The sequence below is a fragment of the Perca fluviatilis genome, chromosome 6 (genome assembly GCF_010015445.1).
Source record: "Perca fluviatilis chromosome 6, GENO_Pfluv_1.0, whole genome shotgun sequence".
In the NCBI taxonomy this organism is placed as follows: Eukaryota; Metazoa; Chordata; class Actinopteri; order Perciformes; family Percidae; genus Perca; species Perca fluviatilis.
Genome location: NC_053117.1, coordinates 11,471,827 through 11,492,227, shown reverse-complemented (window position 1 = coordinate 11,492,227; position 20,401 = coordinate 11,471,827). Strand labels below are relative to the sequence as shown.

Here is a 20,401-nt window from a genome sequence, read left to right as displayed (position 1 = left end):
TATACACACACACGCAAGACACAGACACACAGATAACACACACACACAGACAGACAGACACACACAGATAACACACACACAGACAGACAGACAGACACACACAGATACACACACACAGACAGACACACACCTACACACACACACACAGACACACACCTATACACACACACACGCACACACACACACACACACACACACACACACACACAGACAGACAGACACACACCTACACACACACACACACACACACAAAGACACACAGAGACACAGACACACAAACACACACACAGACAGACACACAGACACACCTACGCAAGCACACACAAATACACACACACAGCACAGACACTTACACACACAGACACACACCTATACACACACACACGCACAGACACACACACAGATACACACACACAGACAGACAGATACACACACACACACAGACAGACAGACAGACACACACAGATACACACACACAGACAGACAGACACACACCTACACACACACACACACACACACACACACACACACACACACACACACACACACAGACAGACAGACACACACCTACACACACACACACACACACACACACACACAAAGACACACAGAGACACAGACACACAAACACACACACAGACAGACACACACACACGCAAGCACACACAGATACACACACACACGCAAACACACACAGACAGACACACACCTACACACACACACACGCACACACAAAGACACACACAGAGACACAGACACACAAACACACACAGACACACAAACACCACACACCGCCAAGCACACACAGACACACACACACATGCAGACATACACAGACACACATACACAAAGCATGTTTATAAACACGTCACAGACACTTAGTAGCCATGACAACCCTTTCACAGACAGTCAAACTTTAAAGCCTTTTTTAGTCAATTTTAGTCAAAGTTGCTCTTTTTCTAATTTTTTCTATCTTTCCTCTCTTTTTTTTCTCTCCTCTCTTTCCTCTTTCCTCTCTCTCTCCTCTTTATTCTTTCTCTCCTCTCTTTATTCTCTTTCTCTCCTCTCTCTTTTTCTTCTCTCCTCTCTCCGGCTCTTCTTTCTTCTCTCTTTCTCTCCTTGTCTCTTTCCTCTCTTTCTTCTTGTTCAGGCCAGGTTTTTCCCCTAATATATTTCACATCTCATCTCAGCTAGATTGATGCTTTTTCGTTCTATGCAGTGTATATATCTGATAATAATAAAAATATTTCTTCTTTCAGCCTTTTCAACTTTCATCTTTAACAGTATTACAGTATTAATTTGTTTCATATTTCTGCATATGTGAGTCATTATCAGTTAGAAAATCTACTCACACCTCACAATGTTCTACACATTTTGTCATTATTCAACATTTAAAAGCAAACAGTTCAGTTTAGCATAAAGTTTTAACTTTTTAATGAAATTCATACTTTAATTAAAAGCGATTTGGGTTTTTTCAACTATTTTGACTACTTCAACTTCTTCTTACAGATTTAAGCTATTCAACCAGTTTAGCTTTAGCATTCAGTTACTGTTCAGCATTCCCACGCATTTTCTGCAGGAAATGCATTTTCTAGATTTTCTTCTGCTTATTCCCTCTTCCGTGCGTTTTTGGCTCTCTGTAACTTCTGCATACTTTCACCTATTTAAACCATTCAACTTTTCAAATGTTCAGCTCTTTCAGCTAATGATGGGACTTCTTCAACTTTTTTTTCTACTATTTATACTTTTTTAAAATTTTAAGCTTTTTAACACTTTTTTTTAACATTAAAGTCAATGAGAGCAGCCTTCAACTCCTTAAAATCTTCTTCTGCTTCAAAATGTATCTCCTCCTACATTCTTCCACCTACAGACGTGATTCAAAATGTAAAATGTTCACAAAATATTCAGGTATTCGGGTTGTGCTCAGTGTTTTGATATCTTTTACAGTTTTTGTGAAAAATCTGTTTTAAGTTTAGTGATTATTTCAGGAAATTTTATCGATTAAACAGGGTGTTTGTATTGCGTTTGCTAGAGTGGATGACATCACAGCTAGAGGGTGAAGCGAAAAAATTATCTTAGTTCCTTGTCTGTAACACTACTCTCACGCCCACAATATCTACTTGTCATACACAATTTATACATCAAAACGTAGGTATTTTTGTCTAGTTTCAGAAGATCTGCTCCAGTTTTGTGATACGCCTTTTACTGGCCTTTCATTCCATGACATGTCCATCTTCCGTTTCCCTTCAGCCCCCATTCCATTCCTCCATTCCTTCTTCATTCCATTATTTATCCATTATTTATCCATCCATATTTATACTCCTTCCATTCCTGTTTCCCACCATTCCATTCCACTGTTTCCTTTCCATTTCCCATCCATTCCCTTCCTACCTTCCTGTTTCCTGTCCCTATTCCATTTATCCTCTGTTTCCACAAATATTATTCTTTCATCCTGTTTATTCTTTCTGTTTCCTATACCAATATTTATATCTTTCCTTCATATCCCTTCTTTCATTTCAGTCCCTCCTAGGCTGTGTCTCCTCCTGTGTCTATCGTCCCTCTCTACTGTCTTCTCTCTCCCCTCTATCTCTGTTTCCTCTTTTCTTTCTCTCTCTCCCCTATTTCTCTCTCTGTCCCTCTCTCCATCCCTCTCTGTCTCTCTCTCTCTTTTCTCTCTCTCTCCTTCTCTCTCCATCCACCTTCCTCCCTCCTCTCTCTGTTTCTCTTTTTCTTTCCTCTCTCTCCTATTTCTCTCTCTTTTCTCTCTCTGTCCTCTCTCCATCCCTCCATCTCTCTCTGTCTCTCTCTCTTTTTCTCTCTCTCTCCTTCTCTCTCCATCCACTTCTCCTCCCTCTCCTGTCTCTTTCTCTTTTTCTCTCTCTCTCCCTCTTTCCTCCATCCATCTTCTCCCTCCTCTCTCCTGTTCTCTTTTTCTTTCTCTCTCTCCTGTTTCTCTCTCTTTTCTCCTCTCTCCTTGTCCTCTCCATCTCTCCCTCTCTCCTGTCTCTCTCTCTTTCTCTCTCCTTCTCTTCTCCTCTTTTCCTCTCTCCACTCTCTCTGTCTCTGTTTCCTCTTTCTTTTCTCTCTCTCCTTGTCTTCTCTCTCCCTCCTTTCTCTCTCCTGTTTCTTTCTCTCTCTCTCTCTCTTCTTCTTTCTCTCTCTCTCTCCTCTCTTTCCTTCTTTTCCTTCCTCCTGTCTCTGTTTCTCTTTTCTTTTCTCTCTCTCTCTCTGTCTCCTCCTCCTCTCTGTCTCTCTCTCTCTCTCCTTCTCTCTCCATTCTCCTCCTCTCTGTTTTCTCTTTCTTTCTCTCCTGTTTCCTCTCTCTCTCTCTCTCTCTCTCTCTCTCTCTTCTCCCTCCCTCTCTCCTGTCTCTTTCTCTCTCTCCTTCTTTCTCCGTCTCCTCTGTCTCTCTGTTTCTCTCTCTCCTCCTGTTTCTCTCTCTGTCCTCTCTCATCCCTCCTCTCTCTCTGTCTCTCTCTCTCTCTCTCTTTTCTCTCTCTCTCCTTCTTTCTCCATCCCACATTCTCCCTCCCTCTCTATCTCTCTGTTTCTCTTTTCTTTCTCTCTCTCCCTGTTTCTCTCTTTTCTCTCTCTCTGTCCTCTCTCCATCCCTCCATCTCTCTCTGTCTCTCGCTGTTCCTCTCTCTCTCCTTCTCTCTCATCCCGCCTTCTCCCTCCCTCTCTCCCTGTCTCTTTCTCTTTTCTCTCTCTCTCCTTCTTTCTCCATCCTTCTCCTCCCTCTCTATCTCTCTGTTTCTCTTTTCTTTCTCTCTCTCTCCCCCTGTTTCTCTCTCTTTTCTCTCTCCATCCCTCCTTCTCCCTCTCTCTCTGTCCTCTCTCCATCCCTCCCTCTCTCTCTCTGTCTCTCTCTTTCTCTCTCTCTCCTTTCTCCATTCCTTCTCCCTCCCTCTCTCTCTCTCTGTTTCTCTTTTCTTTCTCTCTCTCTCCTTTTTTCTTTCTCTTTTCTCTCTCTCTCTCCTCTCTCCCTCCCTCCTTCTCCCTCCCTCTCTCTGTTCTCTCTCCATCCCTCCTTCTCCTCCATCTCTCTCTGTCTCTCTCTCTCTTTTCTCTCTCTCTCCTTCTCTCTCATCCGCCTTCTCCTCCTCTCTCCCTGTCTCTTTCTCTTTTCCTCTCCTTCTTTCTCCATCCGCCTTCTCTCTCCTCCTCTATCTCTCTGTTTCTCTTTTCTTTCTCTCTCTCTCCCCTGTTCCTCTCTCTCTTTCTCTCTCCATCCTCCTTCTCCCTCTCGCTCTGTCCTCTCTCCATCCCTCCTCTCTCTCTCTGTCTCTCTCTTTCTCTCTCTCTCCTTCTTTCTCCATCCGCCTTCTCCCTCCCTCTCTATCTCTCTGTTTCTCTTTTCTTTCTCTCTCTCTCCCTGTTTCTTTCTCTTTTCTCTCTCTCTGTCCTCTCTCCATCCCTCCTTCTCCCTCCCTCTCTCTGTTCTCTCTCCATCCCTCCTTCTCCCTCCATCTCTCTCTGTCTCTCTCTCTCTTTTTCTCTCTCTCTCCTTCTCTCTCATCCCGCCTTCTCCCTCCCTCTCTCCCTGTCTCTTTCTCTTTTTCTCTCTCTCTCCTTCTTTCTCCATCCCTCCTCCCTCCCTCTCTTACTTTCTTTAACTTATTGAACCAATTTCCACTTTTTCAACTATTCTTCAGCTTCAGCTAAAGACTTCACAATGTTCTACATATTTTGTCATTTTTCAGCTTTTAAAGCCAACAATTTAGCGTCAACTTTGAACTTTTTAACGATTTCCACTTTTTCAACTATTCTCTCTACTTCAACTTCTTCTTACAGATTTCAGCTATTCAACCAGTTAGCTTTAGCAGTTCAGCTATTCAGCATTCCCACGCATTTTCCGCAGGAAATGCATTTTCTAGTTTGTTCTCACTCTTACTAAATCATAGAAAACATTTTTTGTCAGATTCTTTGCTGTATCAAAGATGATTACCTTAAAAGATAGTATAACTCTAGTTATAACTATAATATTTGATATGCTATAAAAAATACTGCCCCAAAAGACTAAATCTTAGAACAAAGTAGTTAATTACTGTGAAGTCTGCCTGGCACTTAATCATAAAATTGCACTCCTCAGGGTAACTGTGTACTGTAAATCATTTTTTTTGGAAAGCTTTTAAATCATTTGTGTGTGTGTGTGTGTGTGTGTGTGTGTGTGTGTGTGTGTGTGTGTGTGTGTGTGTGTGTGTGTGTGTGTGTGTGTGTGTGTGTAGGCTTTACGCTGGCCAGTGTCTTGAAGAACCAGTCGGTTTTCCAGCAGTTCCTGGTTAAGAACCTTTCCCTGTCCAACTCCACAACCAGCCTGTTGCTCAACACTCCAGTCAACCTCAGAGAGGTGATGTATTTAATTGTGATGGTTATAAAGACAAAGAACACTGAACCCACTTGTGTTTAATCCAAGATTGTATTGTAACGGCCGGGAGGAGAACAGTATTTTAAATACAGTCAACTATTCTGAAGCACACACTGTTCACTGTTATAGGCTCTGCTAAAAACCCTCCCTTTGTCGATACATTGTCATTTTTTTACAGATCCAAATGTTCGTTCACTTTATTCATACATACTGTAGGTCATAATAACAATATAAAATTCTATATCATATATTTTTCTCAGTCAAAAGTAAAAAAAATGTTTAGCTTATATTGCCATTTCAAATTATGAGCATAGGAACAATACTGTACATTATTTGCTACATGCCAAAGCCTCCAGAACCATCAGCCCTGATTGACACATCACCACCCAAACTCAGTGGGGTCAGGCAGGTCATGCTGTAGGCACGATCCAGTACCAACCATGACCAAACAGAATACCGTACAAGCTATATAAGAACTGTCCAAGAGGGCGGAAGCTCCTATGGATCCTCATTCCTGAAACAAGAAGAGCATCCCATCTGAGTGGCAAAGGGCAGTCACAGTTTATATCTCGAAGGAGCAGAATTCCAAGACCCTCAACCAATTCAGGAGCATAGCCCTGCTTAAAGGTGCCCTGCCATACAAAACTGTTTTTACTTGCATTTTTTGAAATATGTTAGGTCCATATGTGTTTGTGTTATGTTGTGAATGTGAAAATGAACTGCTACCTCCTTTGTCAGCTCTAGCCACTGAAAAGAAATAAGCAGAGAAATCAGGCCAATTACAAAAGCTGGTCAGTCTGACATCGGATTGCCTGAGCTCATTACTATTCATTAGCTCGCCCAGTTGGGCTGGGTAAAGGATTCTGACAGCGAGGCTCTCATTGGCTAGCTGTTAGCCAATCAGATTCAAACAGCTTAGCTTGTTGAATATTAATGAGAACTGGCAGAAATCGAGCTGAGTCTTCCTGTAGGATTTCTATACCACACTAGAATGGCTTGAAACAAGGTAACCAAGGCATTTTTTCCACAAAAAATGTTAGAGGCCATGGTAGAACTTCAGACATTACCAAAAAGTAATGAAATACGTGTGGCACCGCACCTTTAACGTTGAGGGGAAGATCTTCTTTTCTGTTATGGCAAGAATGATTGCCACCTAGTTTATGAAGAACAGCTATATTGACACCTCAAAGAGAAAACTCCTCCGCTCACTGACAGAATACACCTTGCTATGCTAACTTCCTTACGTTACCTCACTCACATCATCATTGTTTAAACTAAAGGTAGCTTTAAACCTGCATTTCCTGTCTCTCTGACAGAAATAAAAGTCCCCTCTCTGAGACTGCCGGGCCTAAATTGTGTTTAAAAATGATACACTAAATTAAAATATGAACACAATGTGTATTGAATAAACACCCATATTGATACATGATTAATAGTGAATCTGGCTAAATGTACATAGAAAGAAAACTGAATATATGTGTGGGACCTGTAAATGAACAGGATCCCAAAGTATAACTACATAGTGAGGTTACATTTATCTGATTTCTTGATTATAATTGGTTATATGACAGACATTAGAAGACGTAATTTAACAAAACAATGTCTAATAAAATATTTACAATAAGAGTGTACTTTTCCCCACAATATTTAAAAGGTGACAATGTTTCTTCACATTATGCAGTCATCATGGTAATTGCAGTAGGTTTAGTACAGTAAATCAACGCAAAGATCCACAAGGATTACAAAATAATCCATGCAGCAGTAATAGCAGGCTGCTGTCTGATAAGAACTCCTACATACATCTGTCCCAGGGAGAGACAAACCGCTACATCCACTACAAACTCAAAAGTGATGTAAAGAGAAAATTCTCATTACAGTACAAATATTTGTCAGACAAAGGCGGTTAACATGCTTGAAATGTTCTCTGCAGTTTCAGTACTCAGTCAGAGCTGAAAGAGGATGAGTTTGAATATATTTACATATTCAGTGACGGCATTCATCTTACACTGTAGATTAAATAACTTAGAATGCCTAAATTGATCATCAGTGTACAAGCTTTAAGTGGTAAAGGGTCAGAAGTCAAGAAACATCATAGACTCATAAACATTGTATATATGAATGCTCATTTTTAATTTTACAATGGAAGTCATTGAGGAAGAATTAACAGGAAATGTGTGTTTCTGTAAATACATATACATTGATATTCTTAATCTTATCTTTATTTCCACTCCACTAAGTATTGAGGGCTCGATTTTGGTGCAGGCACAAAGTGCAGCTCTGGACTGACAAGTGAGCATTGTCCTGGGACACACTGGAGTCATTTTCCTTGTGCCAAACAAAGGCGCACTGCAATCTTGAAGCCAAGAATGATCATGTTTTGCACTGAGCTATTGTCTTGCTCCAAAGTCCTGTGTTCTAAAATATTTTGGGATTTTATTTGGTGAAGGCACACCAGCACATACATCTCTAAGATCACACAAAACCTTTACTTTTTTGTGATCAACTACTTTTATTTATTTCTAAAACTACATACAAAATATGCAAGCATCCGGAAAGCGTACCTCCTATGGGGAGATTCTGAGCCTAACAAGCTATCACCTTGCACATAGCATTCCATTGATTCACATTCATTTTGGCGTCACTTTGACAGCGAATAACTTTACATTTGAAGCATTTAAAGACTCTATTTGTCCATTGTTTATTTCTAAAGAAACACAACAATGTATGAAAGGCTCCATTACCTTGCATCTCACTTTATGGCCCTGTAGCAGCCGTTTTTGTAAAAATAGGACGATTGTGTCATAACCACGCAACTTTCTGTCGCACAGTAGAGAAATGACCGTGCAGTCAGGAGAAGCTCGCAGGCAATTGGGGGGACATGAAGGCATACAGTCAAGGGAGAAGCCCATAGAGAGTCCATGAAAGCATTGGAAAACAAAAAAAGTTTTGATGGATTGGAAATACTTCGGTTTGTGGCAAGTGAATTCATATGAAGTAACATTTATCCATGAACAAACAGATTTCTCTTGGCACAGCTACCAGAAGACTTACAACTTTCAGACAGGTTGCTCACGTCACATCTACGTCGTCAAGCTCAGTTTGAGGCTGCGTAGCAGCTGCGCAGTACGCTCAGCCATCACGAAAAAATGCTTCTAATTGACTTCACTGGTCTCCGTCGAAGTCTATGGCGTCGCTGTGTTTATTTATTTAACTGTCTGTATGGAAAATAACCCCACCCCCCCAAACAAAAACAAAAAAGCAGTGTTGGACGAGCCCTTGCGCCTCTGCTGTCGTACGCCGCTCCTTGCGACCGTGCATTTGCGCCGCACTCAGACACTGCAAATTGTCACCAATGAAAAGGGAACTCCCTGCTGAATGTCAATGTCAAGAATGTCAATATGTCATACAGCTCATTAGCTGTGAAAGGGGGCGTGGCTAAAGAATAGGGGGCAGGCCAAACCATGAAAACGGAAGTCTCTGTTGAGTTCAATGATACCTCACTCAATAGTGTACAAGAAACGGGTCATTAGTTATGGGGCGTAGCTTAAGCATATGGTACGGGGCAAAGTGTCACCAATGAAAGGGAACTCTCTGCTGAGTTCAATGATACCTCACACAAGACTCTACATTAAATGCGTAATTAGTTATGAAAAGGGGCGTGATTAAAGTGATATTTGAGTAATTTAACTGTACTTTGCACCATGTACCTCGGGTCAAACATGCCCCTTTTCACCGAGTTAATTGGGTCAAACATTGAATATAGCTATTTAGCGGCGGGGCTAATGGATTTGAAATTTCTTTAACATCACCCACTAATAATGCCCGAATTATACCAAACGTCTAACAGTAGTACAAATAGGTTATGTACTCATAAAACGATGGATTGTAAAGTTTGTAAGTACACCAGAAGTGTATGTAAATAACACTTGCCTGCTGGGCCGTTGTTGGCAGTAAGAGGGGCGAACTACAAATTACAACACCGAAAAGAGATGCAACAAAAAATATTTATTAATTTAATGATTAAATAAAGTAATGTCTCCAAACTTACCTCAATTATAACTTGTCTCCTGCTAGTTATACTACAGCACTTACTTTAAAAAATAAGTTAAATTAATAAATATTTTTGTTGCATCTCTTCGGTGTTGTAATTTGTAGACGGCCCTAAGCACCTCGCCACAGCAACAACAACAGCAGAGAGGCGAAGCCAGCAGGCAAGTGTTATTTACATAAACTTCTGGTGTACTTACAAACTTTCCAATCCATCGTTTTATGAGTGCGTAACCTATTTGTACTACTGTAGACGTTTGGTATCATTTCGGGCATTATTAGTGGGGTAATGTTAAGAGACACTTCGGATCTATTAGCCCCTGCGCTAAGCTATTCAGCTGATAACGCTACTCTACGCTAATTCGTCCAATGTTCGACCCAGGTGAAAAAAGCTTCTGGGGGGGTGTTTGGCTCGAGGTCATGGTGCAAAGGACCCTAGGGTGAAATTACTCCGAACCATTACTTTAACGCATAGGGGGCCGGTCCAACCATCACCTATCAAAAAGTAACTGAGTGCTTGGAGACGCTGAGTTCAATGATACCTCACACAAGACTCTACCTTAAATGGTTCAAAAGCCATAAAAGGGGGGCGTGGCCTGAGTACATGGGCGTGGTTAAAGTATAGGGGCCGGCTCAGTATCACAAGTAGACCACACATTCTAAGTTTGTAAATCGGATGATGTCCATCCAACGCTCGTGGGAGGAGTTTGTTAAAGTAGAGCACCTTGACTTTTAGGCCTACTTCCTGTTGCCACTAGGGGGCGCTATGACTTTAAGTCAATTTTGTCCGGTAAATGTCCTAGCTTCTAGTCAATTGGACAATGTACACTCAAGTTACACCCACTTCCTGTTTCTATGGCGAAACGCACAAAATGGCCGCCCCGCCACGGCCAGGCCCTATGACGAAAAGTTTTTTCTTTTAATATCTTTTCATCTCTAAGGTCTTAAGATGGCACAGACCAAATTTGAAATTGATCGGATGAAATCTCTAGGAGGAATTTGTTAAAGTACGACATGTGGAAATGGCCAAAATCGCACTAATTTGGAACTTTCAATTAAAAATGGCGGACTTCCTGTTGGGTTTATGGCTCCAATGATGTTTTTTGTACGTCTTGACATGCTACATATGTGTACCAAGTTTCGTGAGTCTACGTTAAACGTACTGCAGGGGCCCCATTTTTAAAATTTTGTAGGGGGCGCTAGCGAGCCATTTCTGTGCGCCTATTTCCGAAACCCTTAAAATACGTACATTTTCTCCAGAATTGATGCGACCGCCAATTTTGGTGAGTTTTTGAGTATGTTAAGCCCTTCAAAAAGGCAATTCACTTGAAAAAGAATAATTCCTTCAGTTTCAATAGCTCCTTCGCCGCTGTCGGCGCTCGGGCCCTAATAATAATCCTTACAAAAACAATAGGTGCCTCACACTTTCAGTGCCACTCGTGCTCGGGCCCTAATAATAATTTCTTCAGTTTCAATAGGGCCTTCGCCGCTGTCGGCGCTCGGGCCCTAATAATTCCTTCAGTTTCAATAGGGCCTTCGCTGCTGTCGGCGCTCGGGCCCTAATCATAATAATAATTCCTTCAGTTTCAATAGGACCTTTGCCACTGTCGGCGCTCGGGCCCTAAAAATCAAGAAAAGATGAGACAGTAACTTCAAGACCACAACAAAATTGTAACAAAATAGTCAATAAACTGTAAACCAAATAAACATAAATGACCAACATCAGTACTATAAGCCCATCATTCATGTCTCTCCCCAGCACAAAGCTTCTTAGGAGCCCTCCAGAAAGCTTAAGTACCTTCCCTATTTTCCCGTGTAGACATCCAATCTGGCGAATCGTTTGTGAGCCCACTTTTGGATTGACGGCACCCCTTCATTCCTCCATCCTCTTAGAACAATCTGTATGGCTGTCATTAAACTAGTTTGGACCCGTCTTCTTATGTGCTTATCTATCCTGTGTAGGATTGACCCATCTCCTAGAAGAAATAATCTTGGGCTGCTACCAATCTATATTCTGATGTCTTATCACACAGAAAATAGCAGAATCTGCCATCCACAAAAACTAGCAGTCTTGCCAGCGGTTATTATACTCATGTCCATATTGTGTGTGTGTGTGTGTGTGTGTGTGTGTGTGTGTGTGTGTGTGTGTGTGTGTGTGTGTGTTGTGTCCTGTAGGTGTACAGTCTTATCTTTGTTTCATCTCTCAGAGATGGAGGAGGGACCCAAAGTTGGATTCAGGGGGCAAAAGGCACCAGAAAAAAACCTGGAGACAGTGTTCATCTGGAGGTAAGTTTGTACACCTAGACACACTTATACACACACAAATTACACACAGTGTCACATATCGGAACACCAAGTCTCCAGTTCATGGTAGTGGTGACTGCTATTAGCTGGCCTTCTGCTGTTAATTACAGTTAGTTTCATCTCAAATTATCATGCTGAATTGTCTGGGTTGTGCTGCGTTCAACAATGTTATTGTCAGCTGCGACAGCAACGCTGGTATTGTTTTCACCTTGTTAGTCTGTGTGTGTGTCATTAAGAAAAAATGCGGTGCTAGAGACACTGTAGCAGGAATAGGGCTGAACGATTAATTGCATTTGTAATTAAATCGCAATATGTTAAACTTAGATTTTTTAACGGACAAGGCTGCAATTACACTCTGGTCACGTGACACATGAGAGTAAAGCAGTCTGCAGAGGAAGCATCAACTAACGTTGCTACCTTACGGGGCAACACTACTAACGTGTATCGCCACTTAAACGGGTGATAGAATGCAAAACCGATTTTACCTTGTCATAGTTGAAAAACGACAGTTTGGAGGGTAAATGGGACATACATAGAACCTCAAAATCCCATTGACACCTCCTTCCTATGCAAATCTCAATTTGAAACTGCCTTTGAAAACGGGCAAATCTCAACGAACCACTGAGTTGACGTCAACTCGGTGGCTCCTCCTTATTTGGCTCTAGTCTCTACCTTTGTCACACCCCAACATTTACATAGGCTACACCACTGACCTGAGGTCAGCTTAGTCTTCTGAATCTAGGTCACGCAGATCTCAGAAAAGTTATACATTGTTCGTCCGCTATTTAATTACTAAATTCACTTCTGAGACTTTTTTATGCAAGAAATCAACTATGTAGAGGTCAAATATGGTCCGTTTTAGGAAAATGTATGGCTAATTGCAAATTTTGTCCGACTGTGTGTCGCAGTTCAGCAGGAGCTCAGCAGGCTAACGTGACAGCGGCCGGTGCTAGCCAGACTAGTAAGCCTACTCTTCTTCCTCAGTTTCTTTTACACGTAGCATATACAGTAAGTGATCGTATTAGCACTGCCTGCTGTTGGCTGTTAATATTGCTTTATTAGACTTTTTTTGTGCCGATTGTCAGTCCGTCCCTGCCAGTAACCCAGAAACTGTGACTTTCTCCTGTGTATGGAGCACAGCAGGGCTGCCGCTGTCTCGTTACACTGTGTGGACCTCCTGAAGTCCAACATGTCTTACCAAATTTGCAATTAGCCATACATTTTCCTAAAACGGACCATATTTGAGGTTTATATACCGGTAGTTGATTTCTCGCATAAAAAAGTTTCAGAAATGAATTTTGTAACGAAACATTGCAGTGTGTGAAATGTGAGGTCTGCTGTCTCGTCTCCAATGTATACGTATGTGGTTCCTGAACCAATCAGCGCGCAGTTCATCTAAATATTCATGAGCATACCATATTTGGAAGAAAAGCTCTCGTTCCAAATAGGGCCAAAACACAGGGATGCATAAGGGCCCATAAAATAGTAACCGGGCAATTTTCAGCCCAATCAATGTTACATACCATATTAGGAGACCATAAAGAACAGTGTGAAATACATTATATAATAATTCTATCACCCCTTTAAAAAAAAAAACACCACAAAGCCATGTACGACAGTTGTATGCCTAAAAAGCCGAACACAAGTGTGTCAAGTAAGCGAAATACCACTCGACATGGATCACTGACCGAAATGTTTGAAAGCGTAAGTCCATATGAACGTACTTCAAAACGCAATGTGGAAATTACTCAAGCAGTAACAGAGTTTATCGCGAAAGATATGATGCATCTCAGTACAATGTCCAAGCCTTGGCTCACGGCTTTGATAAATACACTGGATAAGTGGTACAACATGCCCTCCCGCACATATTTTAGCCAGGTCGCCATGCCCGAGCTACACAAAAAATGTGAGAGCCGCAGCGGAGCTGAAAACAAGGTTTTTTTCTGCTGACATGATCAGTATGATCACTATGGCTGGCAGTGCCATACTCATCGTGCACATATACATATTAAAAGAATGTCCTGTAAACCAATAAAAATAATTGAATAATAATAATAAAAGAATGTCCTGTAAAGTTCACAGACAGTGTTTTAAAAAGTGCATTTCTGCAATCTGCACTTTAGTTTGTGTGATTTTTTTACTGACTTTTCATAGTAATGTTTACACCAGTCTTTTTGTCAGTGCTTTATGTTGTCATGGTAATTATTACTTGTTTACAAGGCTTGACATTCAACAAATCAGTTGTGTGATAAATTAATAATATGTCATTCATATAAATTCATGCATCACCTAATTTCATCATAACATACAGGCCTGGCCTACAGGAAAGAACAGTTTATGTTTAATCTAATATTGTGTTGGTCATACTATACAGTGATATATTGTTTGTCTTTGTTAAATAATACAGCAGATAAAGAGCTTTAAAAATAATTGCATTTTAAATCGTAATCGCAATATTGGTTAAAATAATCGCAATTACATTATTTTCCTAAATCGTTCAGCCAGAAGCGGATTTGAGTACTACTTTCAAGGTGTTTATATTTGTCTGTCTGTGGACACATTTAGTCATTTAGGAAAAGCAAGGCAAATTTATTTATATTGCATATTTCATGCCCAAGAGCAACCCAATGTTCTTTACAGATTACAGAGTAAATAAATAAATAAAGTAACAATCAAATGCACACAGGATAAAAAAATAGAAAAGCAATGGTAAAAAGGTGTATCTTTAGCACAGATTTGAAAGTAACCAGCATTGTCCTCAAGTCTAAACTCTTCTGGCAGCATGGAAGGTAAAGGCAGCTTCGGCATGTTTTGACTCTGGAAACATCCAGTAATCCAGAACCAGGCGACCTGAGAGGTCTGCGAGGTTGGTAAGAGATTTGATGTGTATCTTGGACTTAAACCGTTCAATGATTTATGGATAATCAATACAATTTTGAAGTTTATTCTGTGAGAAACTGGTAGCCAATGTAATGATCCGTGAACTGGAGTTGTATGCTCTGGCTTTTTGGTTCTCACTACTGTCGTGGATTGCAATAGTTGCAGATTTTACTCATCAATGGATTTTTTAAGGAGACCGAGATGGTGCTATAATAAGATCTTTCTTCAAACAGCAGAGCAACTAACTACTAAAAGCATGCATTTGTTGTATACATATGAGAGGATGGACACCATAGCAAAGTACGTCATTCGGCCAAGTTTTACATCACATAATGTTACCACATAGCCATCTGTCCTGGCTGTACGCCCAGAAAATAACTTCCCGTTAACTTCTGCTCTTGAATAGAGAAATAGAGATTAAAATTATGTTTTTTTTTACTCAGGGCCTCATTTAAGGATTCTTTCTTTATTTCACAGTTTTGGTAGCATGTAAAAACACCAAAAGGACCTCTGCACCTCTCTCCATACTGCAAGAGTTTTTGACCACCTACCCAGGGACCCTTCCAAAGCTTTATCTTCAGTAAACGGGACATTTGATAAGGGCATTGAGGAACAAAGTGATTTTTCAATCTCCAGCCACTTTATTTCCACCCAGTCAGGGATCCAAATGGTCAATGCTCGAAGTCAGTAAAGCTTAAAATGGGAGTGTAAGAGGCAGAGCCTGAAAAAAGAAACTGCAGCCTAGGCAGCACATTCACCCTAATGCACTCTAGCCTACCCGAAAGGGTGAGGGGTAAAACAGCCCATCTGTTTAAGTCTACAGGGTAACACTTTACTTGACAGTACCGACATAACCATGACATGACACTGTCATAACTATGACATGACACTGTCATGAATGTGTCATAAACCTTATAAACAAGTCATAAACGTTTATGACTTCTGTCATTAAGTGTCATTCGGTTTTTGTCATGACAAGTTGACATTTTTGGGCTTGTCTTGATTATGACAACTTGACATTAATCAAAGTGATATTACCAGAAGTTGTCTTGGTCATGACAACTTGACATTAAATTTGTCTTGATTATGACACTTTGACATTAATCAAAGTGTCATTACCAGAAGTTGTCTTGGTCATGACAAGTTGACATTAAATTAGTTTGGGATGTCTTTGTAATGACAACTTGACATTAACCAGGATGACATTACCAGAGGATGTCTTTGTCATGACAACTTGACATAAACAGAAATTCACCTCTTTTTGTATTCATGACATTTTGACCTAATGATTATTATAATTAGATGTGCAAGATTAGAGACCAATTCTAGCACTTTTTCAGATAGATGTCTGACAGGAAATTTCACAAAACTGGGTCTCATGACACTGTTATGACAGTGTAACTAATAAATATTTTGACCTCAAGTAGTGGTACCAATTGTATTTGTCATTAAGATATCATGGATAAGACTTGCTGTCATGACAACATTATGACAGTGTAACTAATAAATATTTTGACCTCAAGTAAAGTGGTACCAATTGTATTTGTCATTAAGATATCATAGATAAGACTTGCTGTCATGACAACATTATGACAGTGTAACGAAAACATTCTTTGACCTCAAGTAAAGTGGTAACATTTTTATTTGTCATTAAGATATCATAGATAAGACTTGATGTCATTACCACATTATGACAGTGTAACAAATACATTCTTTGACCTCAAGTAAAGTGGTAACATTTTTATTTGTCATTAAGATATCATAGATAAGACTTGCTGTCATGACAACATTCTGACAGTGTAACTAATACATATTTTGACCTCAAGTGGTACCAATTGTATTTGTCATTAAGATATCATAGATAAGACTTGCTGTCATGACAACATTATGACAGCATAATATTAGTGTAACTAATATATATTTTGCCCTCAAGTAAAGTGGTACCAATTGTATTTGTCATTAAGATATCACGGATAAGACTTGCTGTCATGACAACATTATGACAGTGTAACTAATAAATATTTTGACCTCAAGTAAAGTGGTACCAATTGTATTTGTCATTAAGATATCATAGATAAGACTTGCTGTCATGACAACATTATGACAGTGTAACGAAAACATTCTTTGACCTCAAGTAAAGTGGTAACATTTTTATTTGTCATTAAGATATCATAGATAAGACTTGATGTCATTACCACATTATGACAGTGTAACAAATACATTCTTTGACCTCAAGTAAAGTGGTAACATTTTTATTTGTCATTAAGATATCATAGATAAGACTTGCTGTCATGACAACATTCTGACAGTGTAACTAATACATATTTTGACCTCAAGTGGTACCAATTGTATTTGTCATTAAGATATCATAGATAAGACTTGCTGTCATGACAACATTATGACAGCATAATATTAGTGTAACTAATATATATTTTGCCCTCAAGTAAAGTGGTACCAATTGTATTTGTCATTAAGATATCACGGATAAGACTTGCTGTCATGACAACATTATGACAGTGTAACGAAAACATTCTTTGACCTCAAGTAAAGTGGTAACATTTGTGTTTGTCATTAAGATATCATAGATAAGACTTGATGTCATTACCACATTATGACAGTGTAACAAATATATTCTTTGACCTCAAGTAAAGTGGTATTAATATACACAGAAATATGGCATACATACAGATAAACTAACTGAAAAAAATAAAGTGTGCACACAAAAGAAACCCTCTTCAGTTCTATGAGCTCAATTGTTCTTTGATGACAAGAGTTCAGAGATGTTCAACATTGGGGCCCATATGAGTTTGGTTTCCGTTTGTCCTTCCACCATGAAGAATGAATCAAGGGAAATCCATCTAGGTTCAGAGTCTCGATCCTGAACTGGGAATCTCTAAACCCTGGAAGTCTCTGGGATGTGAAGAATTGATGTGATTCAATATCCCTCTGTGGACTGGGCCTCCCCTCCGTAGCCTTTTCACCTCCTCCACCTGTAGATAAGGCCAAAAAATGTCTCTCAATTACTATTCAGTAATAAAATCAATTGCTTAGGCTACAATGAAAATAAAATGAGGTCATATTTCAGTTAACCCCTATTGAAATATCTAAACCTCTATTCAGTTTGTACAACCGTTCTTACATTTCTTCTCTTAGGTATCAAACGTATATAAATCCCTCTCATGTACCAAAAGCACATTTATATTAATAGGCAACCTTTATACAAACAATGCATTTCTAATTCAAGTTGTATGGAACCTTAGTAACATTAACACTATCCTAAATATAATTGCATAAATTGCATGTAAACATCTCCTAAATTGTATTATTTTCCCATAACTTAAGCTACAGTGTTGTAATCTAGAGGCATTAAGACTTGCGTGCTTATTTATCATAATGTTGTCATGACAGCAAGTCTTATCTATGATATCTTAATGACAAATACAATTGGTACCACTTGAGGTCAAAATATGTATTAGTTACACTGTCATAATGTTGTCATGACAACAAGTCTTATCCATGATATCTTAATGACAATTACAATTGGTACCACTTTACTTGAGGTCAAAATATGTATTAGTTACACTGTCATAATGTTGTCATGACAACAAGTCTTATCCATGATATCTTAATGACAAATACAATTGGTAACACTTTACCTGAGGTCAAAGAATGTTTTCGTTACACTGTCATAATGTTGTCATGACAACACGTCTTATCTATGATATCTTAATGACAAACACAAATGTTACCACTTTACTTGAGGTCAAAGAATGTTTTCGTTACACTGTCATAATGTTGTCATGACAACAAGTCTTATCCATGATATCTTAATGACAAATACAATTGGTAACACTTTACCTGAGGTCAAAGAATGTTTTCGTTACACTGTCATAATGTTGTCATGACAACACGTCTTATCTATGATATCTTAATGACAAACACAAATGTTACCACTTTACTTGAGGTCAAAGAATGTTTTCGTTACACTGTCATAATGTTGTCATGACAGCAAGTCCTATCAATGATATCTTAATGACAAATACAATTGGTACCACTACTTGAGGTCAAAATATTTATTAGTTACACTGTCATAACAGTGTCATGAGACCCAGTTTTGTGAAATTTCCTGTCAGACATCTATTTGAAAAAGTGCTAGAATTGGTCTCTAATCTTGCACATCTAATTATAATAATCATTAGGTCAAAATGTCATGAATACAAAAGAGTTGAATTTCTGTTTATGTCAAGTTGTCATGACAAAGACATCCTCTGGTAATGTCATCCTGGTTAATGTCAAGTTGTCATTACAAAGACATCCCAAACTAATTTAATGTCAACTTGTCATGACCAAGACAACTTCTGGTAATGACACTTTGATTAATGTCAAAGTGTCATAATCAAGACAAATTTAATGTCAAGTTGTCATGACCAAGACAACTTCTGGTAATATCACTTTGATTAATGTCAAGTTGTCATAATCAAGACAAGCCCAACAATGTCAACTTGTCATGACAAAAACCGAATGACACTTAATGACAGAAGTCATAAACGTTTATGACTTGTTTATAAGGTTTATGACACATTCATGACAGTGTCATGTCATAGTTATGACAGTGTCATGTCATGGTTATGTCGGTACTGTCAAGTAAAGTGTTACCGTCTGCAGATATCTTATAAATTAATTTATTATAGTTTTTGTTTTGTCTTTTGTGGTGTAGTGGTGCCGAGGTACAGTATGTTATACCCTCCTTGGGCCATTTAAACTGAAAAGATGCTCTCAACAATTATGTAATCAACGAGTTCAGAGCCAAGGCTTCTGTTTTATTAACATTAACTTTTCCGAAGAGATTTCCGAACTGGGCCAGGCTTTCCATCAGCCTTGGAAGAGAATTTAAAACATCCGATATATAAACTAAAACATCATCTGCAAAATTTTGTGGATTTCAATCAATCTCTATCCCTTGAATACAGTGGCGGCTCCTGAACAAATTCTCAGGGGGGGGCAATTTTTCTGATGATTTAGGTGACCTACACACATTTTAAAAAAGATATGTCCAGCAACAACATGAAGACAGGGGCAGCATAAAAGTCAATACCAGAAGCATTTATTGACTGATCTCAAAAGTGTTGGCTTACAAAAGCAAAATAAGTTATCACAGTAAAAATAATCAAGGGTGTTCTTTCACATTCCTCAACACTGCATAAACAATATGCATTTCCATAAACAAATGAAATATCAGCTGAAAATACAGCATCTTGGTATTTGTTCAGATTGCAGGATCAACAAGAGCTTTTACCACATTTACAACATTTCAAAGGTAGTGCAGCCAAATAATGTTTAAGAGTAAAAGGGAAATCCACACTTACACAATAAATAGTAACAGCATGGCAATAACAAGTAGACAAATTGTTGAGAGAAGTGGATCTTTAGAACTACATTTTGTGGAATGTAGGATATGACCAAAGTGCTACTTAATAAAAGCAAAGTAACGTTGTCCCAAACAGGGGAATGAACAAGTGAGGCTTGACCTAGTGTGGTCTGGGCATCTTGGCTTTACACATTGAACACCAAAACAGAATGATGAGGTGCTGCTAAGTTTAACTAAAGAATTCTGATATACACATTACTTGCTTCAAAAAGGCCTCATGGTTGAATTGGAAATATGTGCACCTGAGCATAATTCACAACAAGCAAGCAGGAGCTTTTGATAGAGGCTACTGAAAACATTGATGCAAGTTATTGGTTATAAGCAATTTGTATAGACTTCCATATTCTGCCCTCTTGTATAGATTAGTGAAAATG

The 20,401-nt window shown here is 39.2% G+C and overlaps 1 protein-coding gene across 8 annotated transcripts in view; it reads left to right on the top strand.

The window, feature by feature from the left end:
* abca2 (ATP-binding cassette, sub-family A (ABC1), member 2) overlaps positions 1-20,401 on the top strand; it is a 280,330-nt gene that overhangs the window by 73,487 nt on the left and 186,442 nt on the right. For all 8 annotated transcript variants that reach the window (XM_039804281.1, XM_039804283.1, XM_039804279.1 and 5 more), the window contains 2 exons: positions 5,229-5,350; positions 11,591-11,701. In XM_039804281.1, coding sequence (XP_039660215.1) covers positions 5,229-5,350; positions 11,591-11,701 — 233 coding nt within the window. The remainder of the gene's footprint in view (positions 1-5,228; positions 5,351-11,590; positions 11,702-20,401) is intronic.